Below are 19,148 nucleotides of genomic sequence, written 5' to 3' on the forward strand. Positions count from 1 at the left end.
CCCCTTCTTTAGAACAGAAAAAGGCACTTCCAAAACTGTGGCAACAAAGATGGAAACATAATACATGTATTTAAAAATTGTATTTCCATCTCTGTTGCAACAATTTTGGAAGTGTCTAAAATGACTGTACACATATGTACAAGTCACTGGTGTTTGGTGATGAGGTTTTGCCTCAAGGTCTGCATTTAAAGTCAATCCAGAGGTGTTCAGCTGGGATTAGGACTTGGCTTTATGCAGACCAGTCAAGTTCTTCCACAGTGACTGAATCAATTATTTCTTTTTGAACCATTTATTGCCTTATACACAGAGGCCTTGTCATGTTAGAATGGGGCTGTCCCAATACTTTTGGCAGTATAGTGTACATACATATTTACAATTTTCATTTAAGAGATGTTTTATCCAAAGTATAATTAAAAGTATATAAGGGAGAAAACAATACAAATACTGCTACTATAGAAATGTTTAGTTGTATAATAAGTTTAAATGTGTAATAAATTGTATTTAATCATATAATAGTATAGGACAGCAGAGAAAGGATTTTTTTCTTCAAAGCCTTCTTTTTTCGCTCTCCACAGGTCCACACAGCAGCAGTGATGAAACTCTCCTCTCGCGCTCTCCTCTCCCTCCTGTTGAGAGCAGCAGGGATGAATTTACGTGATATTAAAAGTGGGGGGGACACGTCCCCCGCGTCCCCCGCGTAATCTACGCCCCTGCTGAATTACCTCTTTTATTTTTTATTCAGTGGCGGAAACGGGCTTCCATAATTATCACTATTTTTTCGTTATTCTTTGCTGAATAGAAAGTTCAGTATAAACACATGCTCTTCAGTGTTGATTTCGAAGAAAAAAATTATAAAAATATTCTTGACCAGCTTTTTATCATATGATATCATATCATTATAGCTGTTCATGCAGATTTGACACTGCAGTCACAGTGTAAGAAAGAGAACATTAGTGGGCCAAGGGCTCCAGCTAGTGGACACTTTAGGCATTTACTTCATCTTTATATAAAGCTGGTTTTGATAGCAGAATTTATCTGTGAGTTTTTGGATTAGAATAACTATTTGATTTGAATGGTACTCAGTATTTTTCCATAAATGTATTATATGTACATACTGTTGGAACTGTAACTAGTTCTGACACATATAAATATCCGTTTCTCATTCAGCCTCTAGAAAGGAGTTTCAAAGGGATGGAGAAATCACCCGACCCATTGTGTCGTCCCCGAAGAGGTTTGCAGTGGTCTCTCCCAAGCCTCAGTCCCCTGGTGAGTGTGTGATGTCTTTTTATTCTGCTCCGCTGCTGCCGCTCCTCCCACTGTCATTTTCCATCCCATATTAACCGGCTACTAGGAGTTGTCATAGCAACACTGTGAAGACTAAAGACTTCCATTAGGAAACTGGCGAGTAATTCCCTCGCTAATGCTTCTCGACTAATGGAAGCTAAATTGACACCCTACTGTATATAGGTCCTAAAATAAGAATAATAATTTAATTGAATCTGATATTTTGCTCATTTTTTGTTTCCTCAATAATTCAGTTGAAATACACAATAAATTGAAATACAAATATATAATGTGAGTTTGTAAACATTTACAAATGAGATACATGCATATTTATAAAAAGTTATTCTAAAGTGTTGTTGGATGATCCAATTTAACTGTTCAAAAGTTTGTGTTCATTAAGATTTTTTAATGTTTTTGAAAGAAGTCTCTTATGGTCACCAAGGCTTCATTTATTTGATCAAAAATACAGTAAAACAGTAATATTGTGAAATATTTTTAGAAGAAGAAATATTTTCTATTTTGATATACTTTCAAATGTATTTTATTCCTGGGATGGAAAGCTGCATTTTCATGACCAAATACTTCAGTGTCACATGATCCTTTCGAAATCATTCTAAGATGCTGATTTGGTGCTTAAGAAATATTTCTTATTATTATCAATGTTGAAATCAGTTTTTGCTGCTTAATATTTTTTGTGGAAACCATGATACAGTTTCTTCAGGATTCTTTAATGAACTTGAACAGAAATTCAATTGAATAGAAAATTCAAAAGAACAGCATTTATTTGAAATTAAACTCTTTTGTAACATTATCATTTATGCTACTTTTGATCATCCGTAAATGTATTAATAAAAATGTGAACCTGTTGAACAGTAGTGTGTGTATACACGTATATGTAAATTTTAAATTCACATATAATTCTAAAAAAAATCAAAATCAAATTCACATATAATTCTAAAAAAAATAAAATAAAAAATAAAATATTGTTTTAAATTCAAAAAGTATTTTCACTCATGGGCTTCACTGTATTACCATACATACAGTATGTTACATATATTTATGGATTAGTCAGCAGTTACTGCTGAATGTTTGACCTAAACATAGTCTTTATGGTCACATTAACATATGGTCGTTATACAGCTGTAAATAATAAACATTTAATTAATCAATAATTTACAGCAATTGCCTTAAATGACACATGTATGAAATTACATGAATTGCAGTCATATTTCAAGCATACTTATAGTTTAAAAATAAACTGAGAGAATCTTGCAAAGCCTGTCGCACTCAAAATTCTAAATTCACTAATTTTGTAATAATAATCTTATTCTCATACTAACACTCTTCATTTTCTTTATGCACTTTTTTCATATCTTTTGTTCATCCCGCAGTCCGTCAGAAGTCATGTGTGGCCCGTCTGGGTGGGCGTGCAGAGGGCGTGGATGCAGAGCGGGACCGGTTGATGGTACAGAGACTGAAAGAGAGATGTGAAGATCAGGCTTGGCAGCTGATCACCCTGCAGGACGAGCTCAGGAAGTCTTCACGATGCTTGGATGTGTTCACCATATCCACACAACACTTCTGCCAGAAGGTAACACACTGACAAAGCTGTAAATGCTGGAGTGCTGGTAACTTAATAGTTAATGCATGGTTTTTCCTTCTGGAGCATCAGTGAGCATTTGAACCTTCTGTAATAGTTGCATATGAGTCCCTCAGTTGTCCTCAGTGTGAAAAGATGGATCTCAAAATCATACAGTCATTGTTGGAAAGGGTTCAAATACAAAATGCTGAAAAACCAAAGAACCAAAGAATTTGTTGGACCTGAAGGATTTTTCTGAAGAACAGTGGGCAGTTTAACTGTTCAGGACAAACAAGGGACTCATGAAAAAAACACAGTGGCTCATTCAGGTAACAACACAGTATTAAGAATCAAGTGTATGTAAACTTTTGAACGGGGACATTTTTATAAATTCAACTATTATTTTCTCTTGTGGACAATATGTAAACATCTTTTATGTGAAATATCGTATTCAGGTCAATACTAAATAAACAATAACATGCATTTTGTATGATCCCTCTTATTTTGGTCAAATAACATTTTGTAGATTCTGCAAGGTGCATGTAAACTTTTGACTTCAACTGTATATTCTGCATAGCTGTAAAGTTTGCATTTATTTTAAACCATGCATAATGAGGAGCCTTGTGTTCTACAAAGGGGAATGGTAAGATAATGTTAGAAAACCCCAGTTTTTTGTACAAAGGCAAAGCATATTGATAGAGTCAAGTCATGTCAAGTCACCATTATTTATATAGCACTTTTTACAATGCAGAATGTGTCAAAGCAGCTTTACAGTATTAAACAGGGAAATAGTATGTAGAAATAGTGTTCCATTCTCCTCTAGCCAGACGAAACCAGCAGTTTAATTCTAGGCTGCATCAAAGTCAATCTAGAGATTAGATAGATAGATAGATAGATAGATAGATGGGCCACTGGTTCTTTAGTAAGGTGTAAGGATCACTGTTAAAGTCCAACTGCATTTAATTTAAGCAGATAATCATTTTACTCCCGTTTCGCAGGATGTTTCACCACTGAATCCACCTTAGGGGGTGTGTCCTGGCGGGAAAGTGATGTCAATGCATTGCCTCTACTAAAAAAAAAAAAAAAAAACATCATGTTGCTGTGCAGTTGCTGGGGTGTTGTGGGTGGTTGTTAGGGTGTTACTGCTTTGTGGTTGCTAAAGTGCTAGAGTGGTGGTTAGCATGTTGCTATGCAGTCACTAGGGTGTTTTGGGTGGATGCTTTGGCATTGCTAAGGTGTTGTGACTGTTTATTTGCATGTCGCTGTGCGGTTGCTAGGGTTTTCTGGATGGGCATTATTCGAGGGTATTATGTTGTTGCTGTGCTGTCATGAGTGATTGTTTGCAGGATGCTTTGTAGTAAAGGGTGTTCTGGATGGTTGCTTGGGCTTTATGTAGTTGCTAAGGTGTTTTAAGTGGTTGTGCACAAGTTTTACAAACTGCTATGGTGTATTTATGACCTTTTTGGATCTTGACAGCCACTGGTCACTGTCCGCTATTGTTAAATTGCCATGCAAATAATAATGCTGCATTTCGATAGCATCGAAATGATCATAAATACGAGTTTCCTGGTCATGAACAACCTCTCAAGTCGTATTTTACAACCGGGAAACTCTTTATGATATCCAGGTTTCTGAGTTGCGTGGGCCATAAACTTTAAACATGGTGGAGGGGAGAAATACAGTTGGAGTATTGATAAGTTTTAATATTTTTTCCCGCAACATCTACATTGCTTTCTCCTGCCATTACTGTTATGTATATTTTCATATATAAATAACCATTTGATGCTTAGTTTATGCACTGAACACAGCGAAAATAGCATTTATTTGATTGAAATTTCAGAATCGTCAGCAAGATGAATATCTATAGCGCAGTGATTGTTTATATGGTTACCAATGAGCTAAAAACATGTTGTGATCAAAACCCGTTGGACACTGACTAAATATTTTTTTACTTTAATAAGATTTCTCTGAGAAATAGGCAAGAATGAACTCATGAATGAGCCGTCCTCCATGATTCCTGTTCTCTCTGACAACAAAACACTTTATACAAACTCATAATTACAACTTCAGAGGTGGGAAGTTGGAAATTTCCGATAGCATGTAAAGGCATCATAAGATATACTGAATGGTTTCACAGGCATTGCTATACTGTATTATTGCTATGTGAATTGTTCCTTTCAGTGTTTCTTTTGGTTGTCAGTTTTTTGTTTCTTTTTTGGTCTGTTGCATCATTATAAAGCTTAACATTACTGAATTTTAATTTTCTTTTTTGCATAGAACTGTTTTTAGAGCATACTTTATGGTGTAGAAGCGCAAATGTCAAGATTATCATAGGTTAAGTGTTGGCACTGTACTATATAACAAATTCTTTATAATATGTCATCTGGAATGCTTTCTTTCATCTGATTGGATAAAAATGTGTGTTCGTTCCCAGTAGACTTTAGTATCAGACAATGCACACGTGTTATTTTGTTCTTTATTGATCCCATCCTCCTGTTCCTCTCCATCATCTCACCCCTCCTCCTCCCAACATCCTTGAGTGTGTGTGTTTGTGAGAGAGAGAGGGCGAGAAGCTTGGGGGTTGTCTGAAGAACATGTGTGGAATCGCAGACTCATGGTACTCATTGTTGCAGTAGTCAGGCTATGACACTAAACACAGGATGAGGTAAGGCTGGTTGTTGGGCGATTTTTGTCTTTTTCTCTCGCATTCTCCCTGGCTCTGCCTGTCCGTCTTTCCTCCACTCCCTCTCTCTCCTCATTTCTCTCTCTCATGCGTATGGTATTCCCCCGACAGGTTTTTATGAAGCTACATTCTGCCGTAGCATGAGCCAGTGTTGCTGTAATCCCTCTCTGTGTCTCCATCCTACATGCTGTTTGGATACTACGGTAAAACAATAGCAAGAATAGTGTGTGCGATGCTGCTTTCTTGCTCTGTGACTTGTTTGCTAAAATAGAATCAGTGATGCTTTTTGCATAATACCTTGTTTATTTCATTCTACTGTCATCTTTTATATAGTTTGTGATGATGGTAGTGTGTGTATGTGTGTGCTGTCAGTGAGAACAAACATGTGCTCTTAGTGACGGAAACACCCCACCCTGACTGCTGACACTTGATGTCTGATATCATTATATTTTATTGCACTTTTGGTTTTTATTGACCTATTAAATAAAAACATATTATTCTATTTGATAGACAGTGTTAATATAAACATTGCTAATTGGATATGAACATTTTCTGAAGAAAGTGTTATGTTGCCCTTGCAAAACTTGTCATGACAATGTTAGAGTGGGATTCTGTGGTTTCTAAGGTGTTACTTATGGGTTGTTGTTTGCTAGTTACTACGCTAAAGTGTTCTGGGTGGTTGTTAGGATGTTGCTATGTGGTTTCTAAGGTGTTGTGGGTGTTTTTTTTTGCAGATTACTAAACTAAAGTGCTCTGGTGGTCGTTAGAGTGTTGCTATGTGGTTTCTAAAGTGTTGTGGGTTGTTGTTGGCAAGTTACTACGCTAAAGCGTTCTGGGTGGTTGTTAGGATGTTGCTATGTGGTTTCTAAGGTGTTGTGGGTGTTTTTTTTGCAGGTTACTAAACTAAAGTGTTCTGGGTGGTTGTTAGGATGTTGCTATGTGGTTTCTAAGATGTTGATGGTTGTATTTTGCGGGTTACTATGCTAACGTGTTCTGGGTGGTTGTTAGGGTGTTGCTATGTGGTTTCGAAGGTGTTGTGGGTTGTTTTTTGCAGGTTACTGAACTAAAGTGTTCTGGGTGGTTGTTTGGGTGTTGCTATGTGGTTTCTAAGGTCTTATAGGTTTTTTGCAGGTTACTAAACTAAGGTGTTCTGGGTGGTTGTTAGGGTGATGCTATGTAGTTTCTAAGATGTTGTGGGTTGTTTTTTTGTGGGTTACTATGCTAAAGTGTTCTGGGTGGTTGTTAGGGTGTTGCTATGTGGTTTCTAAGGTGTTGTGGGTTGTTTTTGTGTGGGGGGGGGTGTTTGCGGGTTACTATGCTAAAGTGTTCTCGGTGGTTGTTAGGGTGTTGCTATGTGGTTTCTAAGGTCTTGTGGGTGTTTTTTTTTTGCAGGTTACTATGCTAAAGTGTTTTGTGTGGTTGATAGGGTGTTGCTATGTGGTTTCTAAGGTCTTATAGGTTTTTTGCAGGTTACTAAACTAAAGTGCTCTGGTGGTCGTTAGAGTGTTGCTACGTGGTTTCTAAGGTGTTGTGGGTTGTTGTTGTTGGCAAGTTACTATGCTAAAGTGTTCTGGGTGGTTGTTAGGATGTTGCTATGTGGTTGCTAAGGTATTGCACGTGGTTGGTTGCAGGTTACTGTGTAGTCACTGAGCTGTTCATGGTGGTTGCCAGGATTTTTCCATGTGGTTCCTAAGGTGTTGTGAGTGCTTGTTTGTTGTTAGTGGAATTTAGCATGTTGCTATGCAGTCTCTAGGGTGATTGCTATACCTACTGGGCCAAGGCTGGTTCATTTAGTGTAAATGTAGGGATTACCTCAACAAGCCATATGATTTGAAGTAATGTAATGTCTGTAGCACAGACGGTGTTACAGAACCAAAATGTAATTTAGGGTTATTGTTTTTTATTCACTAATCCTCAAGATGAGCAGTAGTAATCACAATGCCTAGTACAAAACACTTATAAGAAAGTCCATATATGTTTTAAGCATGTTCAGTGTTGTAGGTGTGTTGGGGTGTAACAGTGTTACGCCCTGCAGATTTATCTTTTGTTTTATAGGTGGGGACTGAGTCCTTGAGACCGCCTTGCTCTCACTATTCTAGACCTTTCACAGCAGGAAACGAAAGTAGGTGAGGTAACCACGGTGAAGACAAGGCAGTCAGATTTGTATTCATGGAAAGACTCTCCAGGGATCTGCGTGACATGTTGTGTGCCAGAGAAAAACCTGATTGGGTGAGATCCGAAGAAGGGACACAATGATGACAGGTCAGGGCATTCGTGGGGTAGGGTCTTGACCCTGCTGTTAGTTTACATACTGTATGAGAGGGTTATAAATTCAAAAGGCTAACAGCATCTATTTAAGGCACGATACATTACAAATTGTGTGTCTTTTTTGTTAACTTATTTAATCAACTTTATTTAAAAATATTAAAAATATTATTTTAGCAGTTCCATTTGGTGCAGAAACTATTTTTAATAAGAGTTTGTCAACTTTAATAGCCTGACATACAGATTTTTTTTTTTTAAGTACGATGCTACCATTTTGGACTTGTACCATGTTGGTGGCATGGTATTCCCGGGAAGTACGTTGTTAATACAATGGTGCATGGATTTCAGTACCATGGAACTACTATGGTACTACCATAATACTTTTCACAATGGCAGGCACTGTCCATAGAGGTGTTTTAAAACAGCAGATGCGGTGGGATCTCAGCTGGCATTTGGAACAGAATGACTGTAAGATTCAGGACTGCTATGTTAAAATGCTGACTCATGCTGTATCATTCGCTGACACTGATTCTTATAAACAAGTATGGATCATTAGCATCTCATTGTATTGTGGCATCATCAATCATGGAGTAAATGTGTGTTATTAACAGATACAGCAACTCCTAGTATAATTAGTGCAGATTAAGCTCTGTGGCATGGTTATCTGGAGCATGCTGGTTTATTTTAAGGCTAGAGGAACTTGCTGTTTTGTATTTAATTATGTGTGCTGCAGGTATACAGCAGAGGTGTGTAGTCCTCTTAAGCTGTGAATGCTCTGCACACCCAAGCCATTTGAGGGAAGGAGTTTGGGGACTAGCTAAATACTATGATTACTATAAAATTCCACTGTCATTTGAAGTGTAACATAAGGGTTACATAATAAAATGTGGGAAATATGTAAAAGTAACTGTCTGTAAATTGTTATTTGCCAAACGACGGTAATTTTCTGCATATCTTTGCCAGTTAAGGATGGATTCGGGGGAGTGGATCCACAACAGCTTTGGTGCCTGATTTCATGCACAAGAAAGTCTGTCCACGAGATGTTTTCTCAGTGCTCAGTCTGCAAAATGTTTACAGATAACTGAAAATCACATTATATATTGTTCCATTTGTTTCCCCCATGCTTGTCAAATCCTGCATTTGTGACGTGTATACATATGTTTATCTAAGCATGTGTATGTCTCTTAGAAAAGCACTACCACCTAATGGCTGTTCCTAGCAACAGCCCTCCTACGTTTAAATTGACACCTGCCATGGTGTTTCTTATTTGTCAACTCTGATAAATTAATAAATTAGATAGCAAAGAAGTCACTGCTTGACACTGGTATACAGGGATCTTATTTAAAGTGGTATTTTGGTTGGTATGTTAAATTGTTGTTAATTTTATCCATAAACAGGCATGCACAAAGTTGTGCAGATTTCTGCAGATTCATCCCTCATGTTAATTTATTAAAAAATAATTTAACAATGCTTTGAGCACATTTTACGATTTTTAAATCCATTTCTCTGCATATTTGTCCCTTACACTCATGTGAGCTTGTGTGTGTGTTTTGCAGAGTGAGAATGCTGCTGTGAAGGAGAGGGAGTTGTCCCTGCAGTTAGCCAGAATCAGGGATGAAGTGGGTAAGTCTCTTCTGGCTCAGAGATAAAAAACAAAACAAAAAAACATTGTACTTCACAGTGATCTCATGCTGACACATGTGCTGCAGCATACTCACAAATGTTAGGATGACTTCAACCATAAAATAAGAAAGAAACTATACAGACCTTCTCCGATTACATATTTGTAAACTGCATTTTTCTCTTTCCATCTCCCTCATATTTAATTTGGCATGTGACTCATCTCACATCATGCAGACGTAAAGCAACACTTCATGATTTTCACCTAAAATATACATGATGTCCCATGATTTTCAAATATGCATTAAATATCTCATATAAAATAATACATCATAATTTTGATTGATATTTAGTTGAATACAGTAAAAAAATTTAATTTGTACTAACTTTAATGACCATAAACAATGTATCTGTCTGTGTTATTTTGCATGCAACCATGTTACAGCATGATTCCCCCTTCTATTCTCTATGCTTTTAATCTGTTTGGATTATTTTATATTTGAATATAAAATAACACCTCATATATTATTTAATTTGTTCAGCAGAATAGGTACCAAGGTTGAAAGTAACAGGGTTGCAAATATATCAACATTCAACATATATCATCAACATAAACATTTTCTAAAGGTTAAGCATGACCATAACAAACTATTTTCTGTCTCTCTAGTGGACAGCGTTCAGCGGTGGGAGCGTCTGCAGGGTGAGAAGGCCCAGCTGGAGCAGAGTTTTGAGCGGGAGCTGAAAGGACTACAAGAGGAGCAACAGCAGGAGCTCAAGGCCCTACAGGAGAGACTGGTAGAGGAGCACACCTCTGAGACACAGCGACTCCAGCAACAGCAGAACAGCTACCTGGAGCAGCTGCATTCCCAGCACCAGGAACAGGTAAGATGAGGAAGTAACAGGGTGTAAAGACTGAGATTATCATTGACACACTTTGAAGAGGCTTTTATTTTAGCATTGTACATAAAGGAGTGCAGGGTGTGAAGGCTCATGAGGGTTAAGAAAGCACGGAAAGGTAGTTACATGACTATGTAGTCTGATGATGCAGTAATCATCTTCCCTTAAGCCCAAAATATACTTCAGTTTTGAAACGAATTACAGCCTTTATTAAATTATCTTCATGTGCACTGTACACCTACTCTAGTGTATGCAAAAAGCATTTTGGTGCCATTGCACAATGAAATTTTGCAAGCGAAATTTTAGCGAAATGGGAATCTAAGAAATGTATAATTTTGCCTGAACAATTTCCGGTGTCAAATGGAATGCAAATTCCACAGATTTAAGTTCCTTGAACAAAAAAAACAAATTTGCAATTCCAGCCAATAGCAAGTGTTTCGGTTCACCAGTGACCTCTGTGTGGGCAGAGATTCATAACTTAGTAATAAAAAATGTTTTCAGCTAAAAGTTCATATTGTCAACAAGTCTCAAAATGGCACATAGAGCTAATCAAAATTGTGTTGGTATGAAAAAGAGAAAGACAACAGAGAAAGACAAAATGAAAGCAGCATGGCGCTGTATGTTTCTATTGACAACATTCAGATATACATTGTAAAATCTTTCAATTGACCAATCAGAATCCAGTATTCCAGTGCGCCTGTTAAAACGGACAACCATTTTTGTTTTCTGTTTTAGATTGAGGAAATGAGTGAAAACCATGAGAGAGCAATGATGGAAATAGAAGCGACTCATGGTGCCACGTTGGCCACTTTACAGGAAGAACACACCAGAACCATCAAGAGTGAGTCCTGCTGACAGACACATCCATTGCACTCCCAGAAATCCAAGCAACTGTGTCTAAAAACCTAGTTAGCGGCCTACTTGGACTGCATTATTAGGGCATCATAGCCTAGAAGCTATTGGTTTGGCCCACTATGAGAGCTCCTGGTTGAAGTCCCTGCTTAACAACATTACTACAGACAACTGAATCAAAACGGTCTGTTAATTATTTTTCATCAGTGTGTTACTAACATGAACTGGTTGTTTGTTTTTAGACCTGAAGATGGCACATGAGCAGCAAAAGAAGTCAATGGAAGAGGAATTTGAGAAGCTCAGACTCTCACTGCAGGTACTGTATGTTCCTGCTTTTAATGCCAACGTTCATTGTACATTGTGTTTACCCTTTTCTTTATAATAGCATGTGTTTCTGTGCTGTGTTTAGGATCAGGTGGACACCTTGACATTTCAGAACCGCGCTCTGCGAGACCGGGCCAAGCGGTTTGAAGAAGCACTGCGCAGAAGCACAGATGAGCAGTTAGTGGTACTGTTCTTCATATTCTTTTTTGTGTGTGTGTGTGGCCAGTGGTATTAAAACAAGAGTTCATCCCCAGATTTTTCAAAATTTGTCATCTGTGTTCCAGAAAATAAAGAATATTCATACATATCTGGAACGAGGGCAAACGAATGACCAGAGAATTTTCATTTTTGGGTCACCATTTTTTGTCTAGATTATAGCTCTGCAAATTCTGGACATCCTGGGATGCTTTTTAAACAGTAATGAAACATGCTGGACACTTTTTTTTTTTTAACTGCTTTGTAGTTAAAGGACTCGTTCACTTCCAGATAACTAACTCTTGATAATTTACTCACGCCCGTGTCATCCAAGATGTTCATGTCTTTCTTTCTTCAGTCGCAAAGAAATTAAGTTTTTTGAGGAAAACATTCCAGGATTTTTCTTCATTTAGTGGACTTCAAAGGTGGTCAACGGGTTGAAGGACCAAATTGCAGCTTCAGAGGGCTCTACACGATCCCAGTCGAGGAATAAGGGTCTTATCTAACAAAACAATCGGTCATTTTCTAAAAATAAATAAAAATGTATATACTTTTCAACCACAAATGCTCAACTTTCACTATAGCTGTGCAATGCGCATGTGGGACTTTATGCATTAAGTAATCAAGTTTGAAAGGTCACGAGTGGTAAGTTCTTTGCCTGTGTACTTCGGTTCAAAAAGGTAGGGTAGGGCGAAAAAATCTCATTTTCTCCTCCATCTTCAAATTCGTCCAACATCGTTTTTTTACCTTTTTTTGTAAAGGGCGTTTGACTTTCTTTGCAAGTTCTCTTTTTTAAACACTGGGTCAGTACTTCTGCTTACGTCACACGTGACCTTTCCAACGTGACTACGTAATTCGCGAGGTCATGCTAGTGCAAGACAAGCATTTGTGGTTAAAAGTATCTAAATTTAATTTTTTTTAAGAAAATGGCCGATCGTTTGGCTAGATAAGACCCTTAATTCCTTGGCTGAATAAGGGTCTTATCTAACAAAACAATCAGTCATTTTCTAAAAATAAATAAAAATGTATATACTTTTCAACCACAAATGCTCAACTTGCACTATAGCTGTGCAATGCGCATGTGGAACTTTATGCATTAAGTAATCAAGTTTGAAAGGTCACGAGTGGTAAGTTCTTTGCCTGTGTACTTCGGTTCAAAAAGGTAGGGTAGGGCGAAAAAATCTCATTTTCTCCTCCATCTTCAAATTCGTCCAACATCGTTTTTTTACCTTTTTTTGTAAAGGGCGTTTGACTTTCTTTGCAAGTTCTCTTTTTTAAACACTGGGTCAGTACTTCTGCTTACGTCACACGTGACCTTTCCAACGTGACTATGTAATTCGCGAGGTCGTGCTAGTGCAAGACAAGCATTTGTGGTTAAAAGTATCTAAATTTAATTTTTTTTAAGAAAATGGCCGATCGTTTGGCTAGATAAGACCCTTAATTCCTTGGCTGGGATCGCGTAGAGCCCTTTGAAGCTGCATTGAAACGGCAATTTGGACCTTCAACCCATTGGCCACCATTGAAGTCCACTATATGGAGAAAAATCCTCTAATGTTTTCCTCAAAAACCTTAATTCCCTTTCATGGGAACTTCGAACTGCGTCCTCTAGGGGTCGCTATGGGGAACGCCTCGTCGTGACCCGTGTCTGAAGCATACATTGAAAAAACACCAACTTGTTGGCCGGCGACAGCCATGACGTCACTACCGGTGCGACTATAGTATAAATAGGCGCCGGGAGCACACATCATTCACTTCTTCGTCTGAAGCTTGCGTCCGCAGCATGGCAAGAAACCTAGAGGACGCAGTGTCTCGTTCCCTACTCAGGGAACCATGGTTACATAAGTAACCTGAGACGTTCCCTTTCATGGGAACTTCGAACTGCGTCCTCTAGGGGTCGCTATGGGGAACGCCTCGTCGTGACCCGTGTCTGAAGCATACATTGAAAAAACACCAACTTGTTGGCCGGCGACAGCCATGACGTCACTACCGGTGCGACTATAGTATAAATAGGCGCCGGGAGCACACATCATTCACTTCTTCGTCTGAAGCTTGCGTCCGCAGCATGGCAAGAAACCTAGAGGACGCAGTGTCTCGTTCCCTACTCAGGGAACCATGGTTACATAAGTAACCTGAGACGTTCCCTTTCATGGGAACTTCGAACTGCGTCCTCTAGGGGTCGCTATGGGGAACGCCTCGTCGTGACCCGTGTCTGAAGCATACATTGAAAAAACACCAACTTGTTGGCCGGCGACAGCCATGACGTCACTACCGGTGCGACTATAGTATAAATAGGCGCCGGGAGCACACATCATTCACTTCTTCGTCTGAAGCTTGCGTCCGCAGCATGGCAAGAAACCTAGAGGACGCAGTGTCTCGTTCCCTACTCAGGGAACCATGGTTACATAAGTAACCTGAGACGTTCCCTTTCATGGGAACTTCGAACTGCGTCCTCTAGGGGTCGCTATGGGGAACGCCTCGTCGTGACCCGTGTCTGAAGCATACATTGAAAAAACACCAACTTGTTGGCCGGCGACAGCCATGACGTCACTACCGGTGCGACTATAGTATAAATAGGCGCCGGGAGCACACATCATTCACTTCTTCGTCTGAAGCTTGCGTCCGCAGCATGGCAAGAAACCTAGAGGACGCAGTGTCTCGTTCCCTACTCAGGGAACCATGGTTACATAAGTAACCTGAGACGTTCCCTTTCATGGGAACTTCGAACTGCGTCCTCTAGGGGTCGCTATGGGGAACGCCTCGTCGTGACCCGTGTCTGAAGCATACATTGAAAAAACACCAACTTGTTGGCCGGCGACAGCCATGACGTCACTACCGGTGCGACTATAGTATAAATAGGCGCCGGGAGCACACATCATTCACTTCTTCGTCTGAAGCTTGCGTCCGCAGCATGGCAAGAAACCTAGAGGACGCAGTGTCTCGTTCCCTACTCAGGGAACCATGGTTACATAAGTAACCTGAGACGTTCCCTTTCATGGGAACTTCGAACTGCGTCCTCTAGGGGTCGCTATGGGGAACGCCTCGTCGTGACCCGTGTCTGAAGCATACATTGAAAAAACACCAACTTGTTGGCCGGCGACAGCCATGACGTCACTACCGGTGCGACTATAGTATAAATAGGCGCCGGGAGCACACATCATTCACTTCTTCGTCTGAAGCTTGCGTCCGCAGCATGGCAAGAAACCTAGAGGACGCAGTGTCTCGTTCCCTACTCAGGGAACCATGGTTACATAAGTAACCTGAGACGTTCCCTTTCATGGGAACTTCGAACTGCGTCCTCTAGGGGTCGCTATGGGGAACGCCTCGTCGTGACCCGTGTCTGAAGCATACATTGAAAAAACACCAACTTGTTGGCCGGCGACAGCCATGACGTCACTACCGGTGCGACTATAGTATAAATAGGCGCCGGGAGCACACATCATTCACTTCTTCGTCTGAAGCTTGCGTCCGCAGCATGGCAAGAAACCTAGAGGACGCAGTGTCTCGTTCCCTACTCAGGGAACCATGGTTACATAAGTAACCTGAGACGTTCCCTTTCATGGGAACTTCGAACTGCGTCCTCTAGGGGTCGCTATGGGGAACGCCTCGTCGTGACCCGTGTCTGAAGCATACATTGAAAAAACACCAACTTGTTGGCCGGCGACAGCCATGACGTCACTACCGGTGCGACTATAGTATAAATAGGCGCCGGGAGCACACATCATTCACTTCTTCGTCTGAAGCTTGCGTCCGCAGCATGGCAAGAAACCTAGAGGACGCAGTGTCTCGTTCCCTACTCAGGGAACCATGGTTACATAAGTAACCTGAGACGTTCCCTTTCATGGGAACTTCGAACTGCGTCCTCTAGGGGTCGCTATGGGGAACGCCTCGTCGTGACCCGTGTCTGAAGCATACATTGAAAAAACACCAACTTGTTGGCCGGCGACAGCCATGACGTCACTACCGGTGCGACTATAGTATAAATAGGCGCCGGGAGCACACATCATTCACTTCTTCGTCTGAAGCTTGCGTCCGCAGCATGGCAAGAAACCTAGAGGACGCAGTGTCTCGTTCCCTACTCAGGGAACCATGGTTACATAAGTAACCTGAGACGTTCCCTTTCATGGGAACTTCGAACTGCGTCCTCTAGGGGTCGCTATGGGGAACGCCTCGTCGTGACCCGTGTCTGAAGCATACATTGAAAAAACACCAACTTGTTGGCCGGCGACAGCCATGACGTCACTACCGGTGCGACTATAGTATAAATAGGCGCCGGGAGCACACATCATTCACTTCTTCGTCTGAAGCTTGCGTCCGCAGCATGGCAAGAAACCTAGAGGACGCAGTGTCTCGTTCCCTACTCAGGGAACCATGGTTACATAAGTAACCTGAGACGTTCCCTTTCATGGGAACTTCGAACTGCGTCCTCTAGGGGTCGCTATGGGGAACGCCTCGTCGTGACCCGTGTCTGAAGCATACATTGAAAAAACACCAACTTGTTGGCCGGCGACAGCCATGACGTCACTACCGGTGCGACTATAGTATAAATAGGCGCCGGGAGCACACATCATTCACTTCTTCGTCTGAAGCTTGCGTCCGCAGCATGGCAAGAAACCTAGAGGACGCAGTGTCTCGTTCCCTACTCAGGGAACCATGGTTACATAAGTAACCTGAGACGTTCCCTTTCATGGGAACTTCGAACTGCGTCCTCTAGGGGTCGCTATGGGGAACGCCTCGTCGTGACCCGTGTCTGAAGCATACATTGAAAAAACACCAACTTGTTGGCCGGCGACAGCCATGACGTCACTACCGGTGCGACTATAGTATAAATAGGCGCCGGGAGCACACATCATTCACTTCTTCGTCTGAAGCTTGCGTCCGCAGCATGGCAAGAAACCTAGAGGACGCAGTGTCTCGTTCCCTACTCAGGGAACCATGGTTACATAAGTAACCTGAGACGTTCCCTTTCATGGGAACTTCGAACTGCGTCCTCTAGGGGTCGCTATGGGGAACGCCTCGTCGTGACCCGTGTCTGAAGCATACATTGAAAAAACACCAACTTGTTGGCCGGCGACAGCCATGACGTCACTACCGGTGCGACTATAGTATAAATAGGCGCCGGGAGCACACATCATTCACTTCTTCGTCTGAAGCTTGCGTCCGCAGCATGGCAAGAAACCTAGAGGACGCAGTGTCTCGTTCCCTACTCAGGGAACCATGGTTACATAAGTAACCTGAGACGTTCCCTTTCATGGGAACTTCGAACTGCGTCCTCTAGGGGTCGCTATGGGGAACGCCTCGTCGTGACCCGTGTCTGAAGCATACATTGAAAAAACACCAACTTGTTGGCCGGCGACAGCCATGACGTCACTACCGGTGCGACTATAGTATAAATAGGCGCCGGGAGCACACATCATTCACTTCTTCGTCTGAAGCTTGCGTCCGCAGCATGGCAAGAAACCTAGAGGACGCAGTGTCTCGTTCCCTACTCAGGGAACCATGGTTACATAAGTAACCTGAGACGTTCCCTTTCATGGGAACTTCGAACTGCGTCCTCTAGGGGTCGCTATGGGGAACGCCTCGTCGTGACCCGTGTCTGAAGCATACATTGAAAAAACACCAACTTGTTGGCCGGCGACAGCCATGACGTCACTACCGGTGCGACTATAGTATAAATAGGCGCCGGGAGCACACATCATTCACTTCTTCGTCTGAAGCTTGCGTCCGCAGCATGGCAAGAAACCTAGAGGACGCAGTGTCTCGTTCCCTACTCAGGGAACCATGGTTACATAAGTAACCTGAGACGTTTCTTTTCGACTGAATAAAGAAAGAAAGACATGAACATCTTCCATGACATGGGGTGAGTAAATAATTAGGAAAGTTCTATTCTGGAAGTGAACTAATCCTTTAATTTATATTTTATAATGTAATAATAATCAAATATTTAAAAAATCTGGTATGGTTAGTTCTGGGATGTAGAAATTTAGTAGTTTGCATCTGTTTTCTGTTTGTGTGTATAGGATGCCCTTGCTCCTTATCAGCATATTGAGGAAGACCTAAAGAGCCTTAAAGAAGTTCTGGAGATGAAGAACCAGCAGATTCATCAACAGGAGCTCAAAATTTCAGAGCTGGAAAAAATGGTAAATTACATTAACAGACACTACAGAACAATGTTAAAGATAGCTTTAAATAATAAAGACACTTCACTTTTTATCCGATATACCCATTTAAAATGTGTGTGTGGGACACATTTTTGATGACTAAAGTTGCCATACAAAAATTTTTGACCAGTCAAATGCTCTGTAGAATGACAATGTCCCTCCCCCTGCCAAACAACATGTAGCCGAGTATAGTTCATGGCATAACTAAAGCCTATTTAACAAAAAAAAAAAAAAAGACCACTGTTTCCATATGTCTCACTCAAACTTACTGTTTTCAAAAGGGAATTTGTCACGAACAGATTTCATGAGGTTTTTAAAGGTGTACTCAAAAAGGCAGAAAACCCCAGAGCCATCTAATTGCAATGAACCAATGGTAGTTCGAAGGTGTTTACCATCATGTGCAAACTTTTCCAGAAACTGTTTCAAGCTTTGTTTGGCCTAATTTTGTTCGAAATGACATCACACCAGTTCAGCTTCAATTTATCTTGAAGTATATCGGGGCCTTTATACTTCTTAAACTTATACTCGCACCTCTCAGTGTGGATGTGTTATCAAGCAAAACCAAAATTTTTCAGTTACTTCTGCCATTAGAAATTAAAAATGTCCTATATGCAGATGTATTTGTCAACCATAAAAGGTGTCCAGTAACAATAGAAAGTTACCAAGATACGTTTTTGGCCCCCGCTATGCAACTCCCCTGCAGAATAAAACACTTTTTGGCCTCTGATATGACTGTATTCTCCAAGTTATTTTAATGTATATTATGAGTAATAAAGCTAAAGTGCTCATTTGAAATGATAAATGTTTTTCAGTGATTTAGTGTATTTGTCATGTTTTTACACAGGCCCAAAAGAATGTTCTGTTGGAGGAGCGTATTCAGGTGTTACAGCAGCAAAATGAAGACCTAAAAGACAGGATTGACCGCAACCTTACTATGTCCAGGTCTTTATAAAACATTTCAAATTTATACTATTAAAGGGTTACTCCACCCCAAAATGAAAATTTTGTCATTAATCACTTACCCCCATGTCGTTCCAAACCCGTAAAAGCTTCGTTCGTCTTCGGAACACAATTTAAGATATTTTGGATGAAAACCGGGAGGCTTGTGACTGTCCCCTTGACTGCCAAGTAAATAACACTGTCAAGGCCCAGAAAAGTATGAAAGACATCGTCAAAATAGTCCATCTGCCATCAGTGGTTCAACCATAACGTTATGAAGCGACGAGAATACGTTTTGTACGCGAAGAAAACTAAAATAACGACTTTATTCAACAATTCATCTCCTCGTGTG

At 40.7% G+C, this 19,148-nt stretch overlaps 2 protein-coding genes across 2 annotated transcripts in view; both read left to right on the forward strand.

Moving 5' to 3' along the window:
* The window catches only part of LOC107740389 (uncharacterized), a 20,995-nt gene extending 20,337 nt beyond the window's left edge, over window positions 1-658 (forward strand). Inside the window, exon 6 of the mRNA XM_016552816.1 lies at window positions 576-658. Coding sequence (XP_016408302.1) covers window positions 576-658 — 83 coding nt within the window. The remainder of the gene's footprint in view (window positions 1-575) is intronic.
* Window positions 659-1,072: 414 nt separating this feature from the next.
* Window positions 1,073-19,148, forward strand: part of LOC107740390 (microtubule-associated tumor suppressor candidate 2-like) — a 25,101-nt gene continuing 7,025 nt past the window's right edge. The window contains exons 1-10 of the mRNA XM_016552817.1: window positions 1,073-1,082; window positions 1,168-1,266; window positions 2,676-2,875; window positions 9,368-9,434; window positions 10,099-10,313; window positions 11,064-11,169; window positions 11,423-11,496; window positions 11,590-11,688; window positions 17,717-17,836; window positions 18,702-18,799. Of these exons, the coding sequence (XP_016408303.1) occupies window positions 1,073-1,082; window positions 1,168-1,266; window positions 2,676-2,875; window positions 9,368-9,434; window positions 10,099-10,313; window positions 11,064-11,169; window positions 11,423-11,496; window positions 11,590-11,688; window positions 17,717-17,836; window positions 18,702-18,799 (1,088 nt within the window). The remainder of the gene's footprint in view (window positions 1,083-1,167; window positions 1,267-2,675; window positions 2,876-9,367; window positions 9,435-10,098; window positions 10,314-11,063; window positions 11,170-11,422; window positions 11,497-11,589; window positions 11,689-17,716; window positions 17,837-18,701; window positions 18,800-19,148) is intronic.

This window comes from Sinocyclocheilus rhinocerous, unplaced genomic scaffold (assembly GCF_001515625.1).
Source record: "Sinocyclocheilus rhinocerous isolate Xijiao unplaced genomic scaffold, SAMN03320098_v1.1 scaffold315, whole genome shotgun sequence".
NCBI lineage: Eukaryota > Metazoa > Chordata > Actinopteri > Cypriniformes > Cyprinidae > Sinocyclocheilus > Sinocyclocheilus rhinocerous.